Source organism: Chelonoidis abingdonii, chromosome 16, assembly GCF_003597395.2.
Source record: "Chelonoidis abingdonii isolate Lonesome George chromosome 16, CheloAbing_2.0, whole genome shotgun sequence".
Classification (NCBI taxonomy): Eukaryota; Metazoa; Chordata; order Testudines; family Testudinidae; genus Chelonoidis; species Chelonoidis abingdonii.
This window is the reverse complement of record NC_133784.1, coordinates 9,758,209-9,776,537: the sequence shown is the minus strand read 5'-3', so window position 1 is coordinate 9,776,537 and position 18,329 is coordinate 9,758,209. Positions and strand designations below refer to the sequence as shown.

The following is an 18,329-nucleotide window of genomic DNA, read 5'->3' as shown; positions in this document are numbered from 1 at the left end:
TTTGGGAAAAATGGCTTGTTTAGGTGCTTGGTGTAGAAGTAGGTACCTAGCCTTTAGGCTTCTATTGTTGAAACTTGTCTCCTAAGTCATTATGGACGTGCGGTAACCTCTCTATAGTTATGGTTGCTACACAGTTTCCATTACAAGGCTGATTCTGGATCCTTCTCTAAAATCTACCCAAAAAAAAAGAACATTGGCCTCAAGGAAGTTTAAGTCTGGGATCAAGGCAGAGTATTTTTCTACTACATTTGAAATGAACTGGATGGGTGTTCTTTAAGAAAGACACCTTGGGTGGAATTTTCAAAAGTGCCTTTGTGACTTGAGGAGTGCAAGTCCTGGTGGTACTTTTGAAAGTAGTTTAGAAGTATAAATCACTATGATGCTTTTGAAAATCTTAGTGTCGCGGAGTCCCCGGGAGGTGCTCTGGAATTGCTCCCCACCAAGCCAGTCAGGACTTTGGGGAGCCTCCTCTCCCTTGGAGCAGACTTGTTCAGGGCAAGAAGCTCATACGTCTTCACCTCCTGGGTCTCTCCTTGGAGCATTCAGCATCCTCTGCCCCTCCGTGCGCTTCCCACGCGAGTCGCCCAGGCAGGGTCCTGGGGAAGCCACAGGGTCCTGCACCCGCACTTTGCAGTCAGACGTGACTCAGCCAACCAGTAAAACAGAGGTTTATTCGATGACAGGAACAGGGTCTAAAACAGAGCTTGTAGGTACAGCAAACTGGACCCCTTGGCCGGGTCCATTCTGGGGGGCAGTGAGCCAGACTCCCACATCTGCACTTCACTCCTCGTCCTCAGCTAGCTCCAGACTAACAACCCTTCCAGCCCCTCCTCTCTGCTCAGCCCCTTTCCTGGGCCAGGAGGTCACCTGACCTCTTTGTCTCCAACACCTTCAGTTGGCACCTTTGCAGGGGAGGGGCCCAGGCCATCAGTTGCTAGGAGACAGAGTGTCAGGCATTTAGGTGCATTGGCCCTTTGCTCTGCAGCAATCACACACCTTATTCCACCACCTAGATACTTAAGAACTGCATAGGGGACGCTGAGGCACCAACACAGTATTTAGAGCAAACATTAAGAACATTCCCAGTTCGTCACACTTAGCTCTAAAAATAATTATGTATTAAGTTGTTAATTATAGTAGAGCCTAGGGAGGGACTAACCAAGAACAGGGCCCTGCTGTGCTAGGTGCTGTACACACACAGTAGAACATAGCCCCTGCCCAGGAGACATTTTAGACAATCTAGATCTTAGTCTAGATTTTACAATCTAGAGGAACACAATAGAGTTGCTCCTCAGAGTCCAAAAAGGCATCTTAACTTTTTTGCTGCATTTGGGTTGACTAGCTTTCCTCAGAGCCCAGCTGCAATGTTGACTTGATTACGATCAAAGCTGAAAATTGACAATTTATTAAATCATAGGCCCTGGTCCTGTAATTTGATCTACCCCTAGCAAATAGCCCTACTGAATTTGATGGGGTGCAGGTGCAAGGGTGTGGCCAAATGGAACAATTTGCAGGGTTGGGGCTTTAAAGCGACAGCTGATTCCTGGAGGACACCACCAAGATTTCCACAGTCGCTTAAGGAGTTAGGAACCCAAAACTCGTTACTGAACATCCCTGTTACAACTATAGTAATTGCTGACGTAGAAATGTAGCATCAGGGAAGTATTTAATGTAGATTTTTGCTTCTTTTCTGCTCTTTAGCAGCTGAGAACAAAGAGGTGATTTAGCAGAAATCACCTGGGAATCAGAAGGTCTTCACAGATCACTGGCAAGGGCTCTGGAGGTCACTGATAGCACACAGAGCACACTTCGGAGACTATTGATCCCACTGGGGGTCTACTTGTTATCTCCTTCCAGGAAGGAGAGACCAGATGTATCAGGTGACCAGGTTACAAAAGCCTGGTTTAAGTGCTGCAAAGAATGGTCCAAATTGATCCCTACTGGAAACCAATTCAAGTCAGTGAGATTGTACCAGGGATGAATTTAGCCTGGTGGTGTTACGTGATCTCTGAGCAAAACATCATGATCCCTTGTGTTAATGTCAGTCCTTATGTAACTGGGATTTTCACCGAGTAAGGACCTGATCCTGTGACATCACATGTGACTCTCCTTGACTTCAGTGGGGATGAGGACAGACAGTATCTTGCTGGGCAGAGGCCCTACAGCTCTGCAGATACACAAGTGAATTCTTTCTCTGGTGCAGATGCAGTACATACAGCCCTTACCCGGAAGCAGTATTTCCATGGAACCGTCCTCCTTCGTCGACATCTATGGCTACATAGCTAGCCCCCGCATCTGGAAACAGAAGTCCTCCTTGGCTTGGCGCCTGGGCCCAACATACTTGTTTGAAGAGTCGATCTCTGGGGAAACCGTGGAGGCGATTAACAAGCTTGGGCCCCGGTACTTCAGTAACTTCCAGGCAGTGCAGCTTCCAGGTACGCAGGGACTCGGACTTGCTGCACTGGGCATCTGCCATGGTTTATTATTATCATTCATTCTTAACATTCCCGGTGTACCTAGAGGCCTCCAACAAGATGGGTCCCCATTGTGTTGGACACTGGGTATACATGTAGTAAGGCCATACAATGTAAACAGACAGGACAGACAAGAGTGAGAGGAATGAAGTATAATTATCCCCATTTTACATGGCAAACTGAGGCACAGAGCTAGGCCTCCGCTAGGAGTTAGGCACCTAGTGGGGTTTTCAAAAGTGCCAGAGTTCCTATCTGCATCTTCAGACACCTAAATACTTTTCAAAATCTGGCTTAAAGTGACTCGCCCAGGGCATCTGTGACAGAGTCAAGAATTAATTAAGATTGATCAATCTGTCATGCTTCTATGCCCCCCATCACCGTAGTATCTGGGCGTGTCACAATCGTCAGTGTATTTCTCCTCAGAACCCCTCCCCCTACACCTCGTTGCGTAGGCCAGTGCTTCTAGCCTCATGTGACCTATGGGAACTGAAGCCGAGAGAGACTAAGGCTATTCCTACACTGTCAGCGGCATGTTGAGTACAGACACTACACCCCCTCCCCCGCCAACATGGGTATAAATTGCAGCATAGAAGGTGAGGCACTGCTTAGGTGAGTAGAGTACAGAGACACCAGAACCTTCGGGTGTAAACCCTACATGACTCTCTACACACCCCAGCCCTGCCTCCCCCATTTACATGGCTGTTTTTAGCTGTATAGAGTCCTGCTGTTCCCAGAGCCTTTCACTGCCCCTCCCCCTGTTGATGGAGCCTTTTGCTGCTCCATGGAGCTATACGCTACAATGTGGAAGCAGCCTGCTTTCCACTGGGGCATGTGCCTTAAACACTGCTGCAAGAGCAGACCAGGCCTAAGTGACTTGCCCAGGGTTACATGAGATTTTTGTGGCGGAGCTGGAATTGAATGCCGATCTCCTCCAGCCCAGACTAGAGCTCTAACTCCTGATTTCCAGCTCAGTGACTTGACCACAGTACTAACCCTCTTCATTTTCTGTGGGCATCTTGTTGTTTATGGAGACTCCAGTCTGGGTGAGGCAGACATTAAGGAAGAACCTATGTAACTGGGATGTGCAGTGCTAGACAAAAACATAGTAGAAAAGGAAACAGCAATCTCCTTAGCTGCACAGGCCTTCAGAGGAGAATGGTGCAACACAGTGGGGGAGAGAGCAGGAGGCAGAGAGCAAGAAGTTGCATTCAGTTTAATGAAGAAGCTTTTTAACTAAAGTATACTGTTAGCTTCAATTATTAAACAGGCAGACAGAGCATCTCCAGTACATTTTAGTTATTGATTGCTGCTTGTTCAACTGCTGAGTGTATCCACCTCTGCATTAGGAAGTCAGTGGGCTGGGGATGTCTTCTCCCACTTTAAAAGAGTGGAACAAACCCATCTGCTGAAGCTGCAGTCTAAAGCAAAGTGTACAGGCAGGGTGAAATTTTTCATCAAAACTGGTTTTCAATGGAAAATTGAGGGGGGTTTTTGACGACAAAACATTTTCCATGTAAAATGTTTGCTTTCTAGGGAAAACGTGGATTTTTTTTGTCAAAAAAATTGAATGCCTGAAAATCAAAATATTTCAGCCAAAAGCCAAAATATTTTGATTCTGCAGCAGTGCCTTATGGGAGTTGTTTGGGAGTCTCGTGTTCCCATTCTCCTCTATAGACTGGGATCCCCAGCCAGACTTCACTTCCCATGATGCTCCATGGCCACGTGACTGCCGTGATGCACCACTACCTCTCTCCAACAAGGAGGAGACTGTTGTGCAACAAGTGAGGTGTAGTCAGATCCAGGAACTCGGTGATCTGACTCAGTTTCCCAGCACAGGGCTTGGGATTACTTGGAGAACAGAGTATAATTGCTATGGGGTAAACCATGCCCTAGCTCTCAGCGGGTGGGTGTGGAAAGTCCTTCATGGAGTAGTTCCACTGCCCAGCTTCTTTACTTGGACCATGTGGAGAAGCAAGGATTTATCCTATGAGAATAATTGTATAGTGACTGATACCTCCTTAATGAAACCTGCACTGTGTATTGTGCTCTCAACTCTTGGGTTCATGGAGATGCTGGTGGTAAGATCTACAAAGAGCAGTTACCAGTAGAAAGAAGCTGAATGCAGCTCCTACTGGTGTCCGTGCTGGCAAATTCCAGCCTTTGGGCTGCAAAGGTGTAGGTCCAGTTGTGGTTCTGGTTAGATCAAAGCGGAGCCCTTTCTAAACACCCCCTTTTCCCTCACATTTTATCCACTTACCTCTTTTAGGCTCATGTGCCGAGAATGTGAAATTGCTCACGGGTTTAAAAGTCTCTCTTGTTTTAGCTAATGATGACTCCAAAGAGCCTCAGCTCACAGCCTTGGTTGCAGAGGAGAGAATTTCATTTGGGATCAATGCCATTTGCTCATCCACCACCACCATTCAAGACATAAAGAGCTGCTACAACGAAGTGGACGGTCGGCTGATCGCCAAAGAGGTCACAGGCTCTCTTCCTTTGCTTTCAGACAGGCACCTTTTCATTCAGATTTTCTTGGAGCAAAGTCTCCGGTTTGGTTGTAACTTCCTCGCTCTGGTGCTTTCCCTGAATTCCTAGATCTGACTCTCTTCCCATGTACACCAAATGTACATTAATATAAATCCATTCATTTCAGCAGAGTTACTCCTGATTTGCACTGAAGGAAGTGGGAGGAGATTCAAACCAATTTGCATTACAGGAGGAAAGTTGTCCTCTTAAACACTATGTGCACCAAAGGCTGCTATGTAATTGACAACTAGAGCTGAGTGAACAATTGATTTTTTGGGTTTGATGATCAAACCTAAAAATAAAAAAACCCTGTTTTATTTCAAACGGAAACTGAATTGTTTCCTATTGTTCTTGATTAAACGAAAAACAAACAAACAAAAAGTTTGTCAGGTCAAATGAAATGCTTCAAATGTCTATTTGAAATAATATTTTCAAATCATGGTTAACATTTTAAAAGGACATTTTCTAAGTAAAATGTTGTTCTGAGTCAAAAATAGCACGACAAAATAAAATGTCGAAATGGCTTGTTTAAAAACTGCAAAAAAACCCATTTTGATCTTTTTTTTCAACAAAAAAAAGTCAGATATTTTTCAGCTGAAACGATTTACTAAATTGGACCCCAAGTAGTTTTGGAATCCTGAAAAATGCATTTTTGGCAAAATTTCTGTTTGCAGAAAAAAATTCATTCAGATCTATTCATAAATTCCAAGGCTAGAAAGGATCATCTTGTGATCATCTAATCTGACCTTGTGTATAACAGGCCAGAGATCTTCCCCCCAAATAATTCCTAGAGCAGATCAATATTTAAAAATGTTATCTAATAACCAACAAAACTGGGGTTGTCATCTTTGTGCATTTGTCCAATTAACCAAATGTTAGTATCATAAGAACACCGGGAGCACAAAAATCACCATAGTGGATCAAGGCTATGGTACATCTAACCTAGTACCCTATATCAGACATGGGTTAGCACCACATGTGTCAGAGGAAGGTGCAAAAATTTCATAAAACAAAATTATGGAATAACCTGTTCATAGGAAACTTTTTTTCCGTGATCTCAGTCAATTAGTGGTTGGTTTATGGCCTGGGGGTTACGTCATATGACTTTTTAAATGATTTAAGGTCTGTTGTTACAAATCTTCGATCCATTAACTGTCACATGGTAGCATTCTCTTTTAGGATCTCATTGAGTGCTCACGTATGAAATTGTTAAAACTGGAGTTGAAATTGAGTGTGTATCAGTAATTTATGGGTTAAAAACTTTACAGGTATTTTGTAATTATCCCCAAGTGAACTGTTACAAACTCACATGGTTCAGGATACAAGTTACTCTTAAAAGAAATGCAGACATGGCAAAGTAAGGGATGCACAGTTAAAGCTCTCTAACAACCTTAACTTTGCTCCGGAGTGATGCCAGGAGGAAAAAACACTTGATTGGTTCATGCCTCTGCATCTGAGACACCTGACCATCCCAACATCCAGCCACAGTCTATCCCCCAGGGGGGTCCGATGAGGGCAGTGAAGTGCGGATACTATGGTATTTCTTCAGTGACAGTCTTCAAGCCCCTCACCCACAGGTCTCAAGTGGAGTATTATCTGCAGTATCCTATACGGGGAGCCAGATGGCAGCAGACTCTGCATGTGTACACACCTTTTACCACCACCAGTGCCTCCAGCAATGAGTACAGAGCAGAACCATTGCACGCATGGGGGTTAGGTGTGGTGGTGTCTTCCACCAGGAGAACCTCTTTGTTCCAAAGGTGAGGGAAAGGGAAATGATGGAGACTCCAGGAAATGGTGGAGAAGGATGCGCTGCGTCACATCTGTGAGCCTCTATCAGTGCAGTCAATTTTGAGGAAGCTGCAGACCATGGCAGCAGTGTGAGAGTAGTGGACTAACCTCCCCAGGGACTCCTGTCACTCTACAGATATGCTATGTTCTCCAGGATTTCCCTCATCTTCAGCCCAATGTGCACAGGGCTCCTCACCCCTCAGACTTTCCTTAGCCTCCAACATCCTATAGGTCTGTGGTTCTTAGGTAGCTTCCCTGAGTGCTCTTCACATCCCTTCTCTGTTACTCCAGGTTCAAAGCCCTGATTCCTCCTCCCACTCCCAGATTTTGCTCCCAGCAGGCTTCTTAAATCCAGAGGGAGTAGCTTTGGATCTTAGTAGGGTCGACACTGGGCTCAATATGGATGTTTGGGTACCTTAGCTCTAATTCCCAAAGGTTTTTTACTCTTAGTTACTGGCGAGCACTCTTGACCTGAACTCCATCTTCACCATGTTTTTGTTTTAGGTGGAGCGGGAGATACAGATAGAGCTCTGACAGTGCTCAGGTGGTGTTAAAATCCTGCCTTGAAATGATGACAGACGACGAGTTATTCATGCCTAGGGCTGTGTGAGGGGGTGGGCTGCGCCAGTGTGCCCCTGGAGGCCAGGGAAACAAAGCCAAACCCACTAATCCAAATAAGTATGTCCCCTTTAATAAAGTCTCACAGAGGGAACATTTGTAAAACAGGTCGCGAGGCCCTTACTCCTCAGCAGCCAGGACCCCTGGTTTACAAACACCTCAACTTGACATCCTCCAGCAAAGTCTCTGAGCCTGGTGCAACTACTCCTCGTGAGCTGGATGGCCTCTAGTCCTCTCCTTGCTGCTCAGCTGCCTTTCCTGTTTCAGTGGGGCAGGGACCTCCTTGATCATACCCAGGCGGGTCTGATAGTGAGCACCTGGCTGGCCCTGGAAAGGGGAGTGCACCTCAGTGGGTGCCTCATTTCACTCAGCTGTCCCTGGGATTTGAAGCGTGTACTATAGGTTATTCGCATTGCTGTTCTGAGGCCCTGCTAATGCAGTACCCATGATAGGAACAGTAAGGGGCATGTGTGGCAGAGCTGGAGGAGATATTTGGGCTGGATGAGCAGTTCTGACTTTGGATCCCTTGTGGTATCGATTCTGAGCAACAGTTTATCTTTGTACATGAAATGTTCTATCATAGTCTAAAAATACTAAAATAATCCCAAACAAATACAATCCCTGATTCCTTGCTTCCTCCTCTGTTTCCCCACCCCTGATTTAACCTCCAACAATGTTTCTTACGAGGTCTTTTTGGTCTATTTCAGATGGGGATCATCTCCCGTGACAGTTCAACACCAGTTTTCCTGGCTAGAAACATTGCTGGACACCTCGCTGGTCCCTTACGAACTATTGGATCAGTGGCTGTGGGCCAATTTGGTAAGTACAAATTGGGGAATGGAAAAGTAGAGCATGAGACCTGGGGCGAGTCGGACTGGATCTTCAGACATTTATATGTTCTGTCCTGAAATATGTACATAGGACTCCCATTGTAATCAATGGGACCCCGGCATGTACATGTATCTGAGGGGATAACTTGCCTCTAATGCCTTAAGCTTCAAGCTTTTGGTAGTATTCAGATATATGTAATGGATGTGGCTCCAAAGTCTGATAGGTGTCATTGGGAATGATGTCATGGTCACATGATGTAGAATAATGAGCCCTTTTGCCAGACTCAATTAGTTAATGGCATTTCTATCTTTTCCTCTTGTAGTTTCATTTCTCCATCTCTCTTATGCTGTAGGTTTTCTTAGAGATGAACCTAAACCAAAACCATGGCTCAGAATAACCTTGAACTTGGGAGAGATTCAGAGCTAGAACTCAACTTCATGGCTGGTCCCTATCCTGACAATAATGGCCAGGACTAACATTGCAAATTGGCTTTCTGTGGAGTTCTGATCCAGATTCAGGCATTGCTGCTCAGACCCATCTCTCTCTCGGCTGGGTTGTTCAGCAAATGCACCACCCTCCCTTTCAGATGCAGCAGAATTCAGAGATTTACTGCAGTCCACTCTCAGGATGAAAGTTCTTTCCTGCCCGGAGACATAGCATCATAACAGGGTGTCCCTGTTGTACTGCAGTCATGTGCCTATTAACGTCCAGCTCTAGATGTGTTCCATGTCGGTTCATGGAGCAGTAACTGTTGGTCTCTCCTCAGGGGTACGAGTGTTCCAGTCTTGCCCAGCAGCTAACAGCCTGAACTTTATTGGGGGCCCAGCCATTCTGCTAGGCCTCATTGCCATGGCCCGGGATGACCATGCAATGTATGCCGCAGTCAAAGTCCTGAACTCCGTCCTGAACCGCAGCCCCATGAGTGAGAAGCTGATGAGCCACATCGGTGGATACCAGGTGAGAACAAGCCCCTCTTGTTCCAGGTGCTCACTTGCATTATGCGTTCTCTCCCTCTGTGAGGGCCTGGCCCAAAGGCCATTGCAGCCAATGGGAGTGAGGCATTAAAGTTAGTCCCAGGGAAAGCCTGAGAGTAAGGCCTGCAGGACTGAGCTCTAAATCCTGTGCTCATCATCTCCGTCACAGCTCAGCTGCTGTTGGTGAAAGCCGCTAGGCAGGGCTCACTCCCAGACACAGCCAAAGAGACTCAGTCTTCACAAGATTCACTGCGTCTTCACTTACTTGTTATGATAATGAAAGGTGTCACATTGACCATTGTATTAAGACCTTAGCCACAGAGCAGGTAATGCAGAGGCAGCAGCTGTGCAAACTCTCCCCACATATTGCCCTCTGCCAGCATACTTCAACCCTCATCCGGAAAACTGCTTTTAGGGCAAGAGCTCTGTTCCTTCCCCATGGCTTGTGCAGTCCTTAACTTCTCTCTGCTGAGCCTGCTAGTAATGGGGACGGTTACTGATAATGGTGGAGGGTCTTTTGTCTGCTAGGAACTGGGCTGAGGCAAAAATGTAGTCTGCATCTCAGAATGCATCGTTCGATCTCCCCCAAACTCAGCTTTTGGTACTTTGCAACCCTGAAAGTAGGGTTGGCTCCCAGAGTTTTGAATGAACTTGAGGCTTGGCTTGTGGAAGAAGAAGATCTATATTCTATAGTAGTTTGGGGTGGAAATCAGGTGCAAGTCTGCAGTTTTAGTGGAGTGTATCATTGGGTAAGTGAAATGATTGGTGTCACCCAGACTAAAGAGAGATCTCACTAAATAATTAGTCCTACTGCGCATGGAAGGTATCTTTAAAGGAGCAACAGAGAAGCCCTCTGGATCTGGAAATACACACTACAGTGTTTGAATGAATGTTAGAGCTGGCTGAATTATTCATTGTGAATGAATGAGTTGATGGATTTAGCCCATTTTCCCCATCTGATCCCCATTCCTGTGATTGTCGTCATTATTCGTAAGTGTTCGCCAGTCTGTGAAAATAAATGTCAGACTTGGGAGTCTTGACTTTTTGCTATATGTTGTTCCATCTGTGTGATTGGTTACCTTCCTCACATGGAACTATTTTTGCTCTCTTATTGGATTGCTGAAGCTTTCTAAACGGGAGACTAATCAATGGTGAATTACCCACGTACACACTTTCTGGTGCATATTTCTGGGTGAATAATCCTTCCTTCTAACTTCTGTGAAACTTGGGAGCTTCTTGAACACTTTCCAGATACAGCAGTGATCACCCAAACACTCACGACTGGACCCAGTTGAAAAACAAGAAAATTTTCACAGAAACGTGTCCCTGTTTCTCATTTAAAAAAAAAAAAAAAAAAAAGTTGAAATTTGAATTTTTTGATCTGCTCCTCTCACAAAGAACTAATAACATGAGTAAGTGCAGTGAGCTCTCCATGTGCATTCACATGTTGTTCTTGGTAACTTTCCTGCAGCATGAGTTTACATGTGTTTCACTCCTTCCTGGTGCTTCTTATCCAAAAAGCCTCCTGCTCTGCTGTCAAATTCCTCCTGAAAGCCAGTTTGCCAATTACAACCTCTCACATTTTCAATGTATATTAAAAACGTCACTCAGTGCTTGAAGCTTCAGTCTTATGCACAGTGTATGCTGCGTGTATGAATAATATGCATACATGTATGAATATGGTATCTGGAGTGTGCTGTGCGTGTCTTATTTAGTGATAACACTGGATTACATGTTATAAGGTCAGATTGTATTTTCTATTGTGCTCTCTACAGCTTTTGGGCTCAATGAATGCACAATAACTCTTTTCAGCTCCTGGCGTACCTACTAAAGTTGAAGACAAAATTGCTAAACAACAGGATTTTACAGCTGGTGCTCTCCATAGCAGGCACGGCAGAGCTGGGCTTGGAATCCTCGACTATAAAGAACTATGGTGCATTCCAATATGTTCTCAGTAACTTTGAGGTAAAGCTATTAATATTGTATGAGTTCCCTTAACTATATTAAAGGAGGCTCTAGAGTATAAATTTAGTTCTGTGGCAGCACCTTCTCAACTGGGGTATCTGATGAGAAGGCTACAACTTATCTGGCGTGGATCTCAATTAAAACCCTGCATATAAGTACCTTCCAGACATGGGGTGTTTGAAGTCTGGATTCCGGTGCAGTTTGGGTCTGTCTCTAGATTCCCCCAAGGAGGGTAAGTTATTTTTATGTCTCGCTCCAGCCAGCAAATTCAGAATAGTATGTTTGTAATTTGAGATGGGCTGGAGATTAATTGCTTGTCTTGTTGGAACTGGTACTCCATCATCAGTTGTCCAAGTACCCTGATTATTCCAGGAGCTGAACAAATCTGAGTTTGTCACCTACTCTGGAGCATGGAACCTGCTTGTAGGGTGAAATTCCCCCCAAGACAGAGGGCCCATACAAAGTTCAATACACCACTGAAGTCAGGGTTTAGGGATGCATTCTGTGAGTAAATGAGCATCTGCTGGGTGGTGCTGTCAGCACCACCTGGATTGGCTCCATAAGTGGGGTTTATGTGCTGGATGGGTCCTTGTAATCAGGGGCAGACTCACCTGGTAGCACCTCCTGCAGGTAGTCTCAGGGAATTAGGTCTCCAGTCTCCAGAGCGCCCTCTGCAGGCCAGTGTCCCACTGCTGCTTGGCCCCCTTGTCCCTCCATGGACTCCAGTACCCCATTATCTGGGGTGCTGCCCCCGGCCATACATCCCTCAGTCTCAGGGTCTCCCCTCCCCAGGGAACCGCCACCCCGTCTCCACCTCACCTCAGTCATAGGCTACTGCCAGTCACCAATTAGCCCCTGTTCCCTGGGGCAGACTGCAGTATAAGCCACTCATCACTGGCAAGGAGGATTTGGCCCTGCTGTCTTTGCCTACCCCTGGGCTGCCCTCTGCAACCCCCAGTACCCGTTGGCCTTCTGCTAGGCCGCAGCCTGGGGTTTTCCAGGTTGGAGCTTCTCCTGCTCCTCTGGCCTTCCCTCAGCCCTGCTGCACCTCAGGTATGCTCCCCAGCAGCCAGGTCCCTCCCTCTCAAAGGCTAGAGAGAGAGTTTGCTGAACTCCTGGCTCCCAGCCTCTTATGTAGGGCCTGCTGAGGCCTGATTGGAGTGTGGCCCGGCTGCGGCTGCTTTCCCCAATCAGCCTAATTGCTGCTTTCCCCTGCAACAGCCCTTTCCCCAGGCTGTTTTAAGCTCTTCAGGGCCACAGTGAGGTTACTGCCCCGCTACAGTCCTGCTTTGTGATCTCGACAGTAGGGTGAATTTCTTCTATCATTCAGTCACATGGGCTGAATTCAGTTTCATAGAAATTAGTGATGAGAGAGGATTAATAGTTCATCTCCTCCATTCCCACCCCCTCCACCTACTGGACCAAAACAGGATTGGTCTCTGCAATCTGTTTTCCAGTGCTTTGTCCAGCCTCGTTTAAATGTCTCCAGGGATGGCTCCTCAGGCACTTCCCCTGGGAGAAAAACGTGAAAGTCCCAGATTGGCTGAGTGTGTTACCACATGTGCTCTGCAATTCAGGCTCAGGCTACACTCAGACCTTCACTTAGTGTGGAGTTGTTCTTTGGAAAAGATGGCTCCCCTGCAAAGGGTTTCGGCTCTACTGGACCTGTCACAAAAAGTCTCATTGAATAAACCCACCTTGTTCTGCACTCTGACCGATAACTCTGACCACAGAAAACCCCTGCAAAGGGGGAAACTTCTGCATCTGTGAGCATTAACCAGGCCACCCCAAGCAAAAAAAAATTTGGCTGCCCCACCCCAGCCCTGGGCTCCCCCCCCTGCACCCCTCTGCCGCCCCAGCCCTGGGCTCTCCCCCCGACCTGCACCCTGCCACCGCAGCTCTGGGCTCGTCCCCCCCCCAACTACATCACTGTGCTCCCCCAGCTCTGGGCTCTCCTCTGCCAACCCCGCACCCCCTGCCGCCCCAGCTCTGGGCCTCCCCGCACCCACCTGCTACCCTAGGCCTGGGCTCTCCCCTGCTGACCGTCTGCAACCCCTCAGCATCCCAGCCCTGGGTCCGCGAGCGCGAGCGAGCGCCTGTGGGCTGCCCCAGCTTGGGCTCCCCTTCACCCCACCATGCCCCACCGCCCCACACCCTGGGCTCTCCTGTCCCCACCCTCGCACACCGCACGCTGCATCCTCCTTCTGCCCCAGCACTGGGTCACTGGTAACTTGCTCCCAGGGCGGGTCATTCAGCAGGAATTTTGGATGTGTGCAGAACACAGACAGGATTGGTTCCCATATGGTTAGAGAACTGCAGTAAAGTGGATCAGTTTTCAGCTTGTGTGATTGGAGGATATCTGGATGCATATTATAAGACTGTTCTCCATAAATGAGGAAAAGTTGAGGTACCTTTATTATTCTTTTGTTCCACTCTTTGTTTCTATGGGGAATTTGCCAATGCAGTATCACTGTCTTCCTTTTAAACAAATAAAACTTAAACAAAAAAAAAAGGCAATGCTGTTGAAAATAGCAATCCCAGTTGTAAAAACCACTGGGAAGCATTTCTTGCTCAATTTTATCTTACTTTTTCTACAGCAAATTACAGTGGAGCCGTATATTTGATTTGGGAGAAATGAAGTAACAGTTGCCCAAATAGAGCTTGATCACTCCTGAATTTTGAGGTGCTCAAATCTGGAAGGCAGGTGCTAGATTCCCTTTCTGAATATTAGCTAAATCTGGAAAGGAAAAGTCAATTTCTGCTTCCATGGCTCAGAACTGGAAATCCTCCTGAGTGTCTGGTTCTGTATCTAAAAATGCCCAGGTCCAGAGCCTCCCCTCCCTTACTTTTCATTTTAAATTCTAGTGCAATCCATGAACCTCCCTTGCTAGGCTTCAGAAAGAGAGGGGCACTGTCAATTTAGTCCCCCCAATTCCTTCTTTGGGGGCTGCAAGGTGAGGTCACACCAGTATCCCTAATCCAGTCTGGGGATGTCTTCTGAAGGGGATATCTGGGCCAAAGACGCCTACTCCTTGAGCACACTTGTTCCCCATTCACAGAGCCACCCCACTCTAGCAGTGAGCTCTCCATTCACAGCAAGCTGTAGCATGAGGTTTCAGCTACCATACTCCCTCCCCCTCCCTTTCCTCTTGATGGTGGCTAAGGGAATGCTGGGAAATGTAGTTCTTTCCCTGCTCCAGGGCTGGCCCTATAGGCAGGGAGCTAACCAAGGAGCTACAGCTCCCAGGGCTCCCTGTTGGTTCTCAGCTCCCAGGCTGGATCCCTGCCAGCTGACGCCCCTGCAAAGGGGCTGCCCAAGCAGCTGCTTGTTTTGCTGGTGCCTAGAGCTGCCCTGGCCTCTGAGCTGAATCTGTAGTGTTCTTGGTATTCCAGGCCCTGGGTGGACCAGGCTATGTGGTAGGAGGATCTTTATAGAGCAAGGAGTGTCCAGAGTTGTTCTCTAGCTCTCTTCTAAAGCACCTGCACTCTGGTGTTACTCTGCTCACGGTACATGATCTCAGTTTCTGCAAAAGTCCCTAGTCAGGGCTGCACAAGTATGTGTTTCAGAGACAGACTCATAGCAGATCTCTCTGGGGCATGTCAGTCAGAGCAATTGTGGAAGCTCATTCTCTGGGTGGAAACTGCAGATTGTCGTCTTTTGTGCACTGTGCAATCAGATATATTTTCTCTCCACAATCATTTCTGCATTTCCATATTTCTGAAATTATCATTTTTTGTGCTTTATTTTACTCCTTTCCCCCTAAATCCAAGAAAAACTTGATGCAAATTGAAAAATGTCATTGTGAATTCACTTAAAAATGTACTATATGGTATATTTGTTTTTTTCCCCCCAACATAGCTCAATCCATATGCTTTTACATGGTATAATAATACTTGTATTTTATACAGCACACTTCATCCACAACACTTTACAAAGGGAAGTATTGTTGTCCCCATTTTACAGATGGGAAAACTGAGGCACCGACACTTGCCCATATTTATATGGCAGATCAGTGATAAAGTCAGAACCCAAATCCACTCAGTCCCAGGCCAGTGTGCTTTACACTGGGCCACACTTCATCCAGGCATTACTGGCTCATACTAGATTGTGTGTGTTGCATGTTTTCTGATTTGTTTTTAAACCAAATGGATTTAGTGGGGATGTTAGGGCAGAAAAAGTGGGAACCAGAACTTCTGGGTTCTGTTCTCCTCCTCTGCCACTGACTCACTGTAGACAAATAGCACCATGCCTCAGTTTCCCCATCAGTAATAGACACACTCTGTTACCTCATGTGGATATTATGAGGCCTCACTAACGTTTTTAAAGTGCTCTGAGATCTCGGGATGAAGGCAGGTGTTGCAGAAACACATTTGATTTTTTAAAAACTTATTTCATCTCTTGTCAGTAGGGAAAAAGGAGCTGAAATCAAGAAGCTGTGAAATCTCTGGTTTCATTTGTCTTTCAGCTTTGGTCAAATGCACCAGAAAATCTTGACCTTGTCCTGTTTTCACATCTTGTGGAGATCCTGCGGCCCTCAAGGTACATAGTGGGTATCTATGGCAGAGACAGGATGAACTAATAAGCTTAGGCTGGGATTTTTCAATGTCTCTGAAAGAGTTATGTGCCCAGATCCCATTGAAAATCCATGGAAGATGGCAGGCAGCTAGCTTTTCTACAGCCCTGTGAAAATACAAGCTTTCATTTACTGGTTCTGTTGGCCATATTGCAGAATCATAGGACCAAATTCCTGGCTGAAGACATTGCATTGACTTTAGTGAGGTTACACCTGCAGAGTACTTGAACCATAGCACTTAGAGAAAGAAAGGTCATCTTGCCTGGTTAGGCTAGATCGAAAGTTTTTCATGTGTTGAATGGAAACAAGTCCAGATGACTGAGTTTGGTAATTGCAATTTAGCTCTATGCACACAACTGCTCTGGAGAATGACATCTGTAAGGAATGGCTGGAGCAGTCGCTATTCTGCGGTGCAAATCTTGGGATGACAATGCCCTCAAAGGGAGATCAATTTAATGTCAGAATTCTTCATATCTTCAACTTGTAGAGGGAGAAGATGGCATATTATTTTTCATTGGTTATTTATTCAGTGCCTAAAGTATGCTGGATATACTACAGACAACTCCTAATAAAAAGCCAGATGTCTGTTTATTCATTTGATTTTTTAAGAATAATGAAGCTGGTTGAAAGCATTGTTGCCATTAAAACCTTTTAGACAAAACATTTTCATTAATCAAGGGTGAAAGTTCTCCCCCTCACCCCACAAAAATCTTTTTTGATGAAAGATTTCAGGTTTAAAACTGAAATTTAGACCAAATAATGTTCAGATTTTTAACAACCTCCCCCAACCCAAATTTACGCAGAGGAAAGAATAATTTCCTGGCCAGCTCTACGATAGAGTTAAATATATTTGGAGACACAAGGTGAGACAGACCGGCTGCCTCAATGTGGCTTGTAGATTCCATTCTGTTGGCACTGAAAAGCCATGCACGATCCTGTCTGATGTGTCTTGCTGAGTTTTACAAGAACAGCATTTATTTCCACCAATTCAGGGCTTTCGAAGCCAATAACTTTTTGTTTTGTTTGAACTCACTGAAAGACAGCTGTTTCTGGGGAAAGACGGGGGGAGGAGCACACTGAGAAGGTTTCAGATCTCCATCTGACACATATTCAATTCATCTGACAGAGTTTTGATCGGTTGCCAAGGCAACGTCAGAAGTCCATGGTACAAAGGGTCAGGGCAGAACCCTTTTAGCAGAAACTCGGCAGAATTGGCTCTTTCCAGTAAAGGCTATTAACGTTCCTCTTGCTTTGACGCAGAGATGGATGTCAGAATGCCAAAGTCGCCTACCAGATGCAAATGGTGCCCAAACTGGTTTTCCTCCTCAGTGACGTTGAGATCAGCTGCTCACGGGTCACCACTATCTGTACCATCTTCTCCCACCTGCTGCAGGGCTATTTCAACACCAAAGACATTCTTAGGTAACCCCGATCTTGCGGTATTTTTTCAGCTCACAAGTGAGCAGTCCTCCTACAAGTATAAGAATCCTATTGTGTGATCACACCCACCTCATCCAGCCTTGCTTTGTGCTCTGGACAAAGACAGAGTCCTTGTAGATCCCTGCCAAGGAATTGTAGGGGAAAACTCCCCTGACAGCCAATTTGGCATTTAATTCAGCCCAGTTCAAGTGAGTGAGAATCACCCCCAGCTAAATTGTGACCCTTACAGTGAATATAGCACAGGTAACCCCGTTGACCTCAGTGGGACGACCAAAGGCGTATGGAACTGCTCAAGGTAGGTAAGATTACCGCAGGCTGGTTCCAGGCTGATGGGTGTCTGATCCCATTGCTTGGACGGTGTCCAACTGGCCATTTTATTCTTGAATCTTGTGGATACTGCCTTTGCCAGGACCTTCTGGAGAAGAGAATTCCAACCCTTGATCACTGTCTGAGGAAAGAGCTGCTTGAAACACAATTGCTGCAGTATTTGATAGCCTATGTCCAGACTGGTCAGCCTTTGTCCTCTGGGCCAGCTGAGACCCATCTGGTGCTGTCCACTACCCTCACGCACAGGGGTGCGGGCCACTGAGATGACACAGGCCAACATTCAAAGTTCCATCTTGATTTTAATGAAATTGCTGTGGTCCAGATGCAGCATTGCATGCTGGGACCTGCAGTCTCCAAGGGCAGCCTCTTTCTTTATTAAAGATGAGGGTGGCTGCAACTTACTAAGATTTATTTATTGTTAATTGTTTTGATCTAGCAATGTGCATGGTGCTGAGCAGTGCGAGCAAATAAGGACAGCCCCTGTCTCACAGCCTCCAGGAAAGGGGCTAGTGCAGCAGGCCATGAGCATCATTAAAAAACAGGGAACCTGTACTATCTTGAACCTGGAGGAATGCTATAGTATGTAGTAGTGTCTGGAGTGTTCCTGTAGTGTGGTATTTTTGTCTGTAGGGAACACCACTCCCAGAGTCAGACGGTGGTACTGCAGTCACTTGCTTTGTGTATGTGTAACATTCATCCATTTGTGATGAGAACTAGAAAATGGAATTAAAGCATTTCATAAGTGAAAAGGGGTTGCCACATCTGTTTCCTGTCAGGCTGCTAGAGATTCATGCTGGGTGTTGCATGCCTGG

At 46.2% G+C, this 18,329-nt stretch overlaps 1 protein-coding gene across 2 annotated transcripts in view; it reads left to right on the top strand.

Annotated features, from left to right (window-relative positions):
• Positions 1–18,329, top strand: part of WDFY4 (WDFY family member 4) — a 279,998-nt gene that overhangs the window by 122,234 nt on the left and 139,435 nt on the right. For both annotated transcript variants that reach the window (XM_075072902.1, XM_075072901.1), the window contains exons 20-26: positions 2,204–2,435; positions 4,798–4,949; positions 8,114–8,225; positions 9,004–9,194; positions 11,024–11,176; positions 15,643–15,716; positions 17,011–17,172. In XM_075072902.1, the coding sequence (XP_074929003.1) occupies positions 2,204–2,435; positions 4,798–4,949; positions 8,114–8,225; positions 9,004–9,194; positions 11,024–11,176; positions 15,643–15,716; positions 17,011–17,172 (1,076 nt within the window). The remainder of the gene's footprint in view (positions 1–2,203; positions 2,436–4,797; positions 4,950–8,113; positions 8,226–9,003; positions 9,195–11,023; positions 11,177–15,642; positions 15,717–17,010; positions 17,173–18,329) is intronic.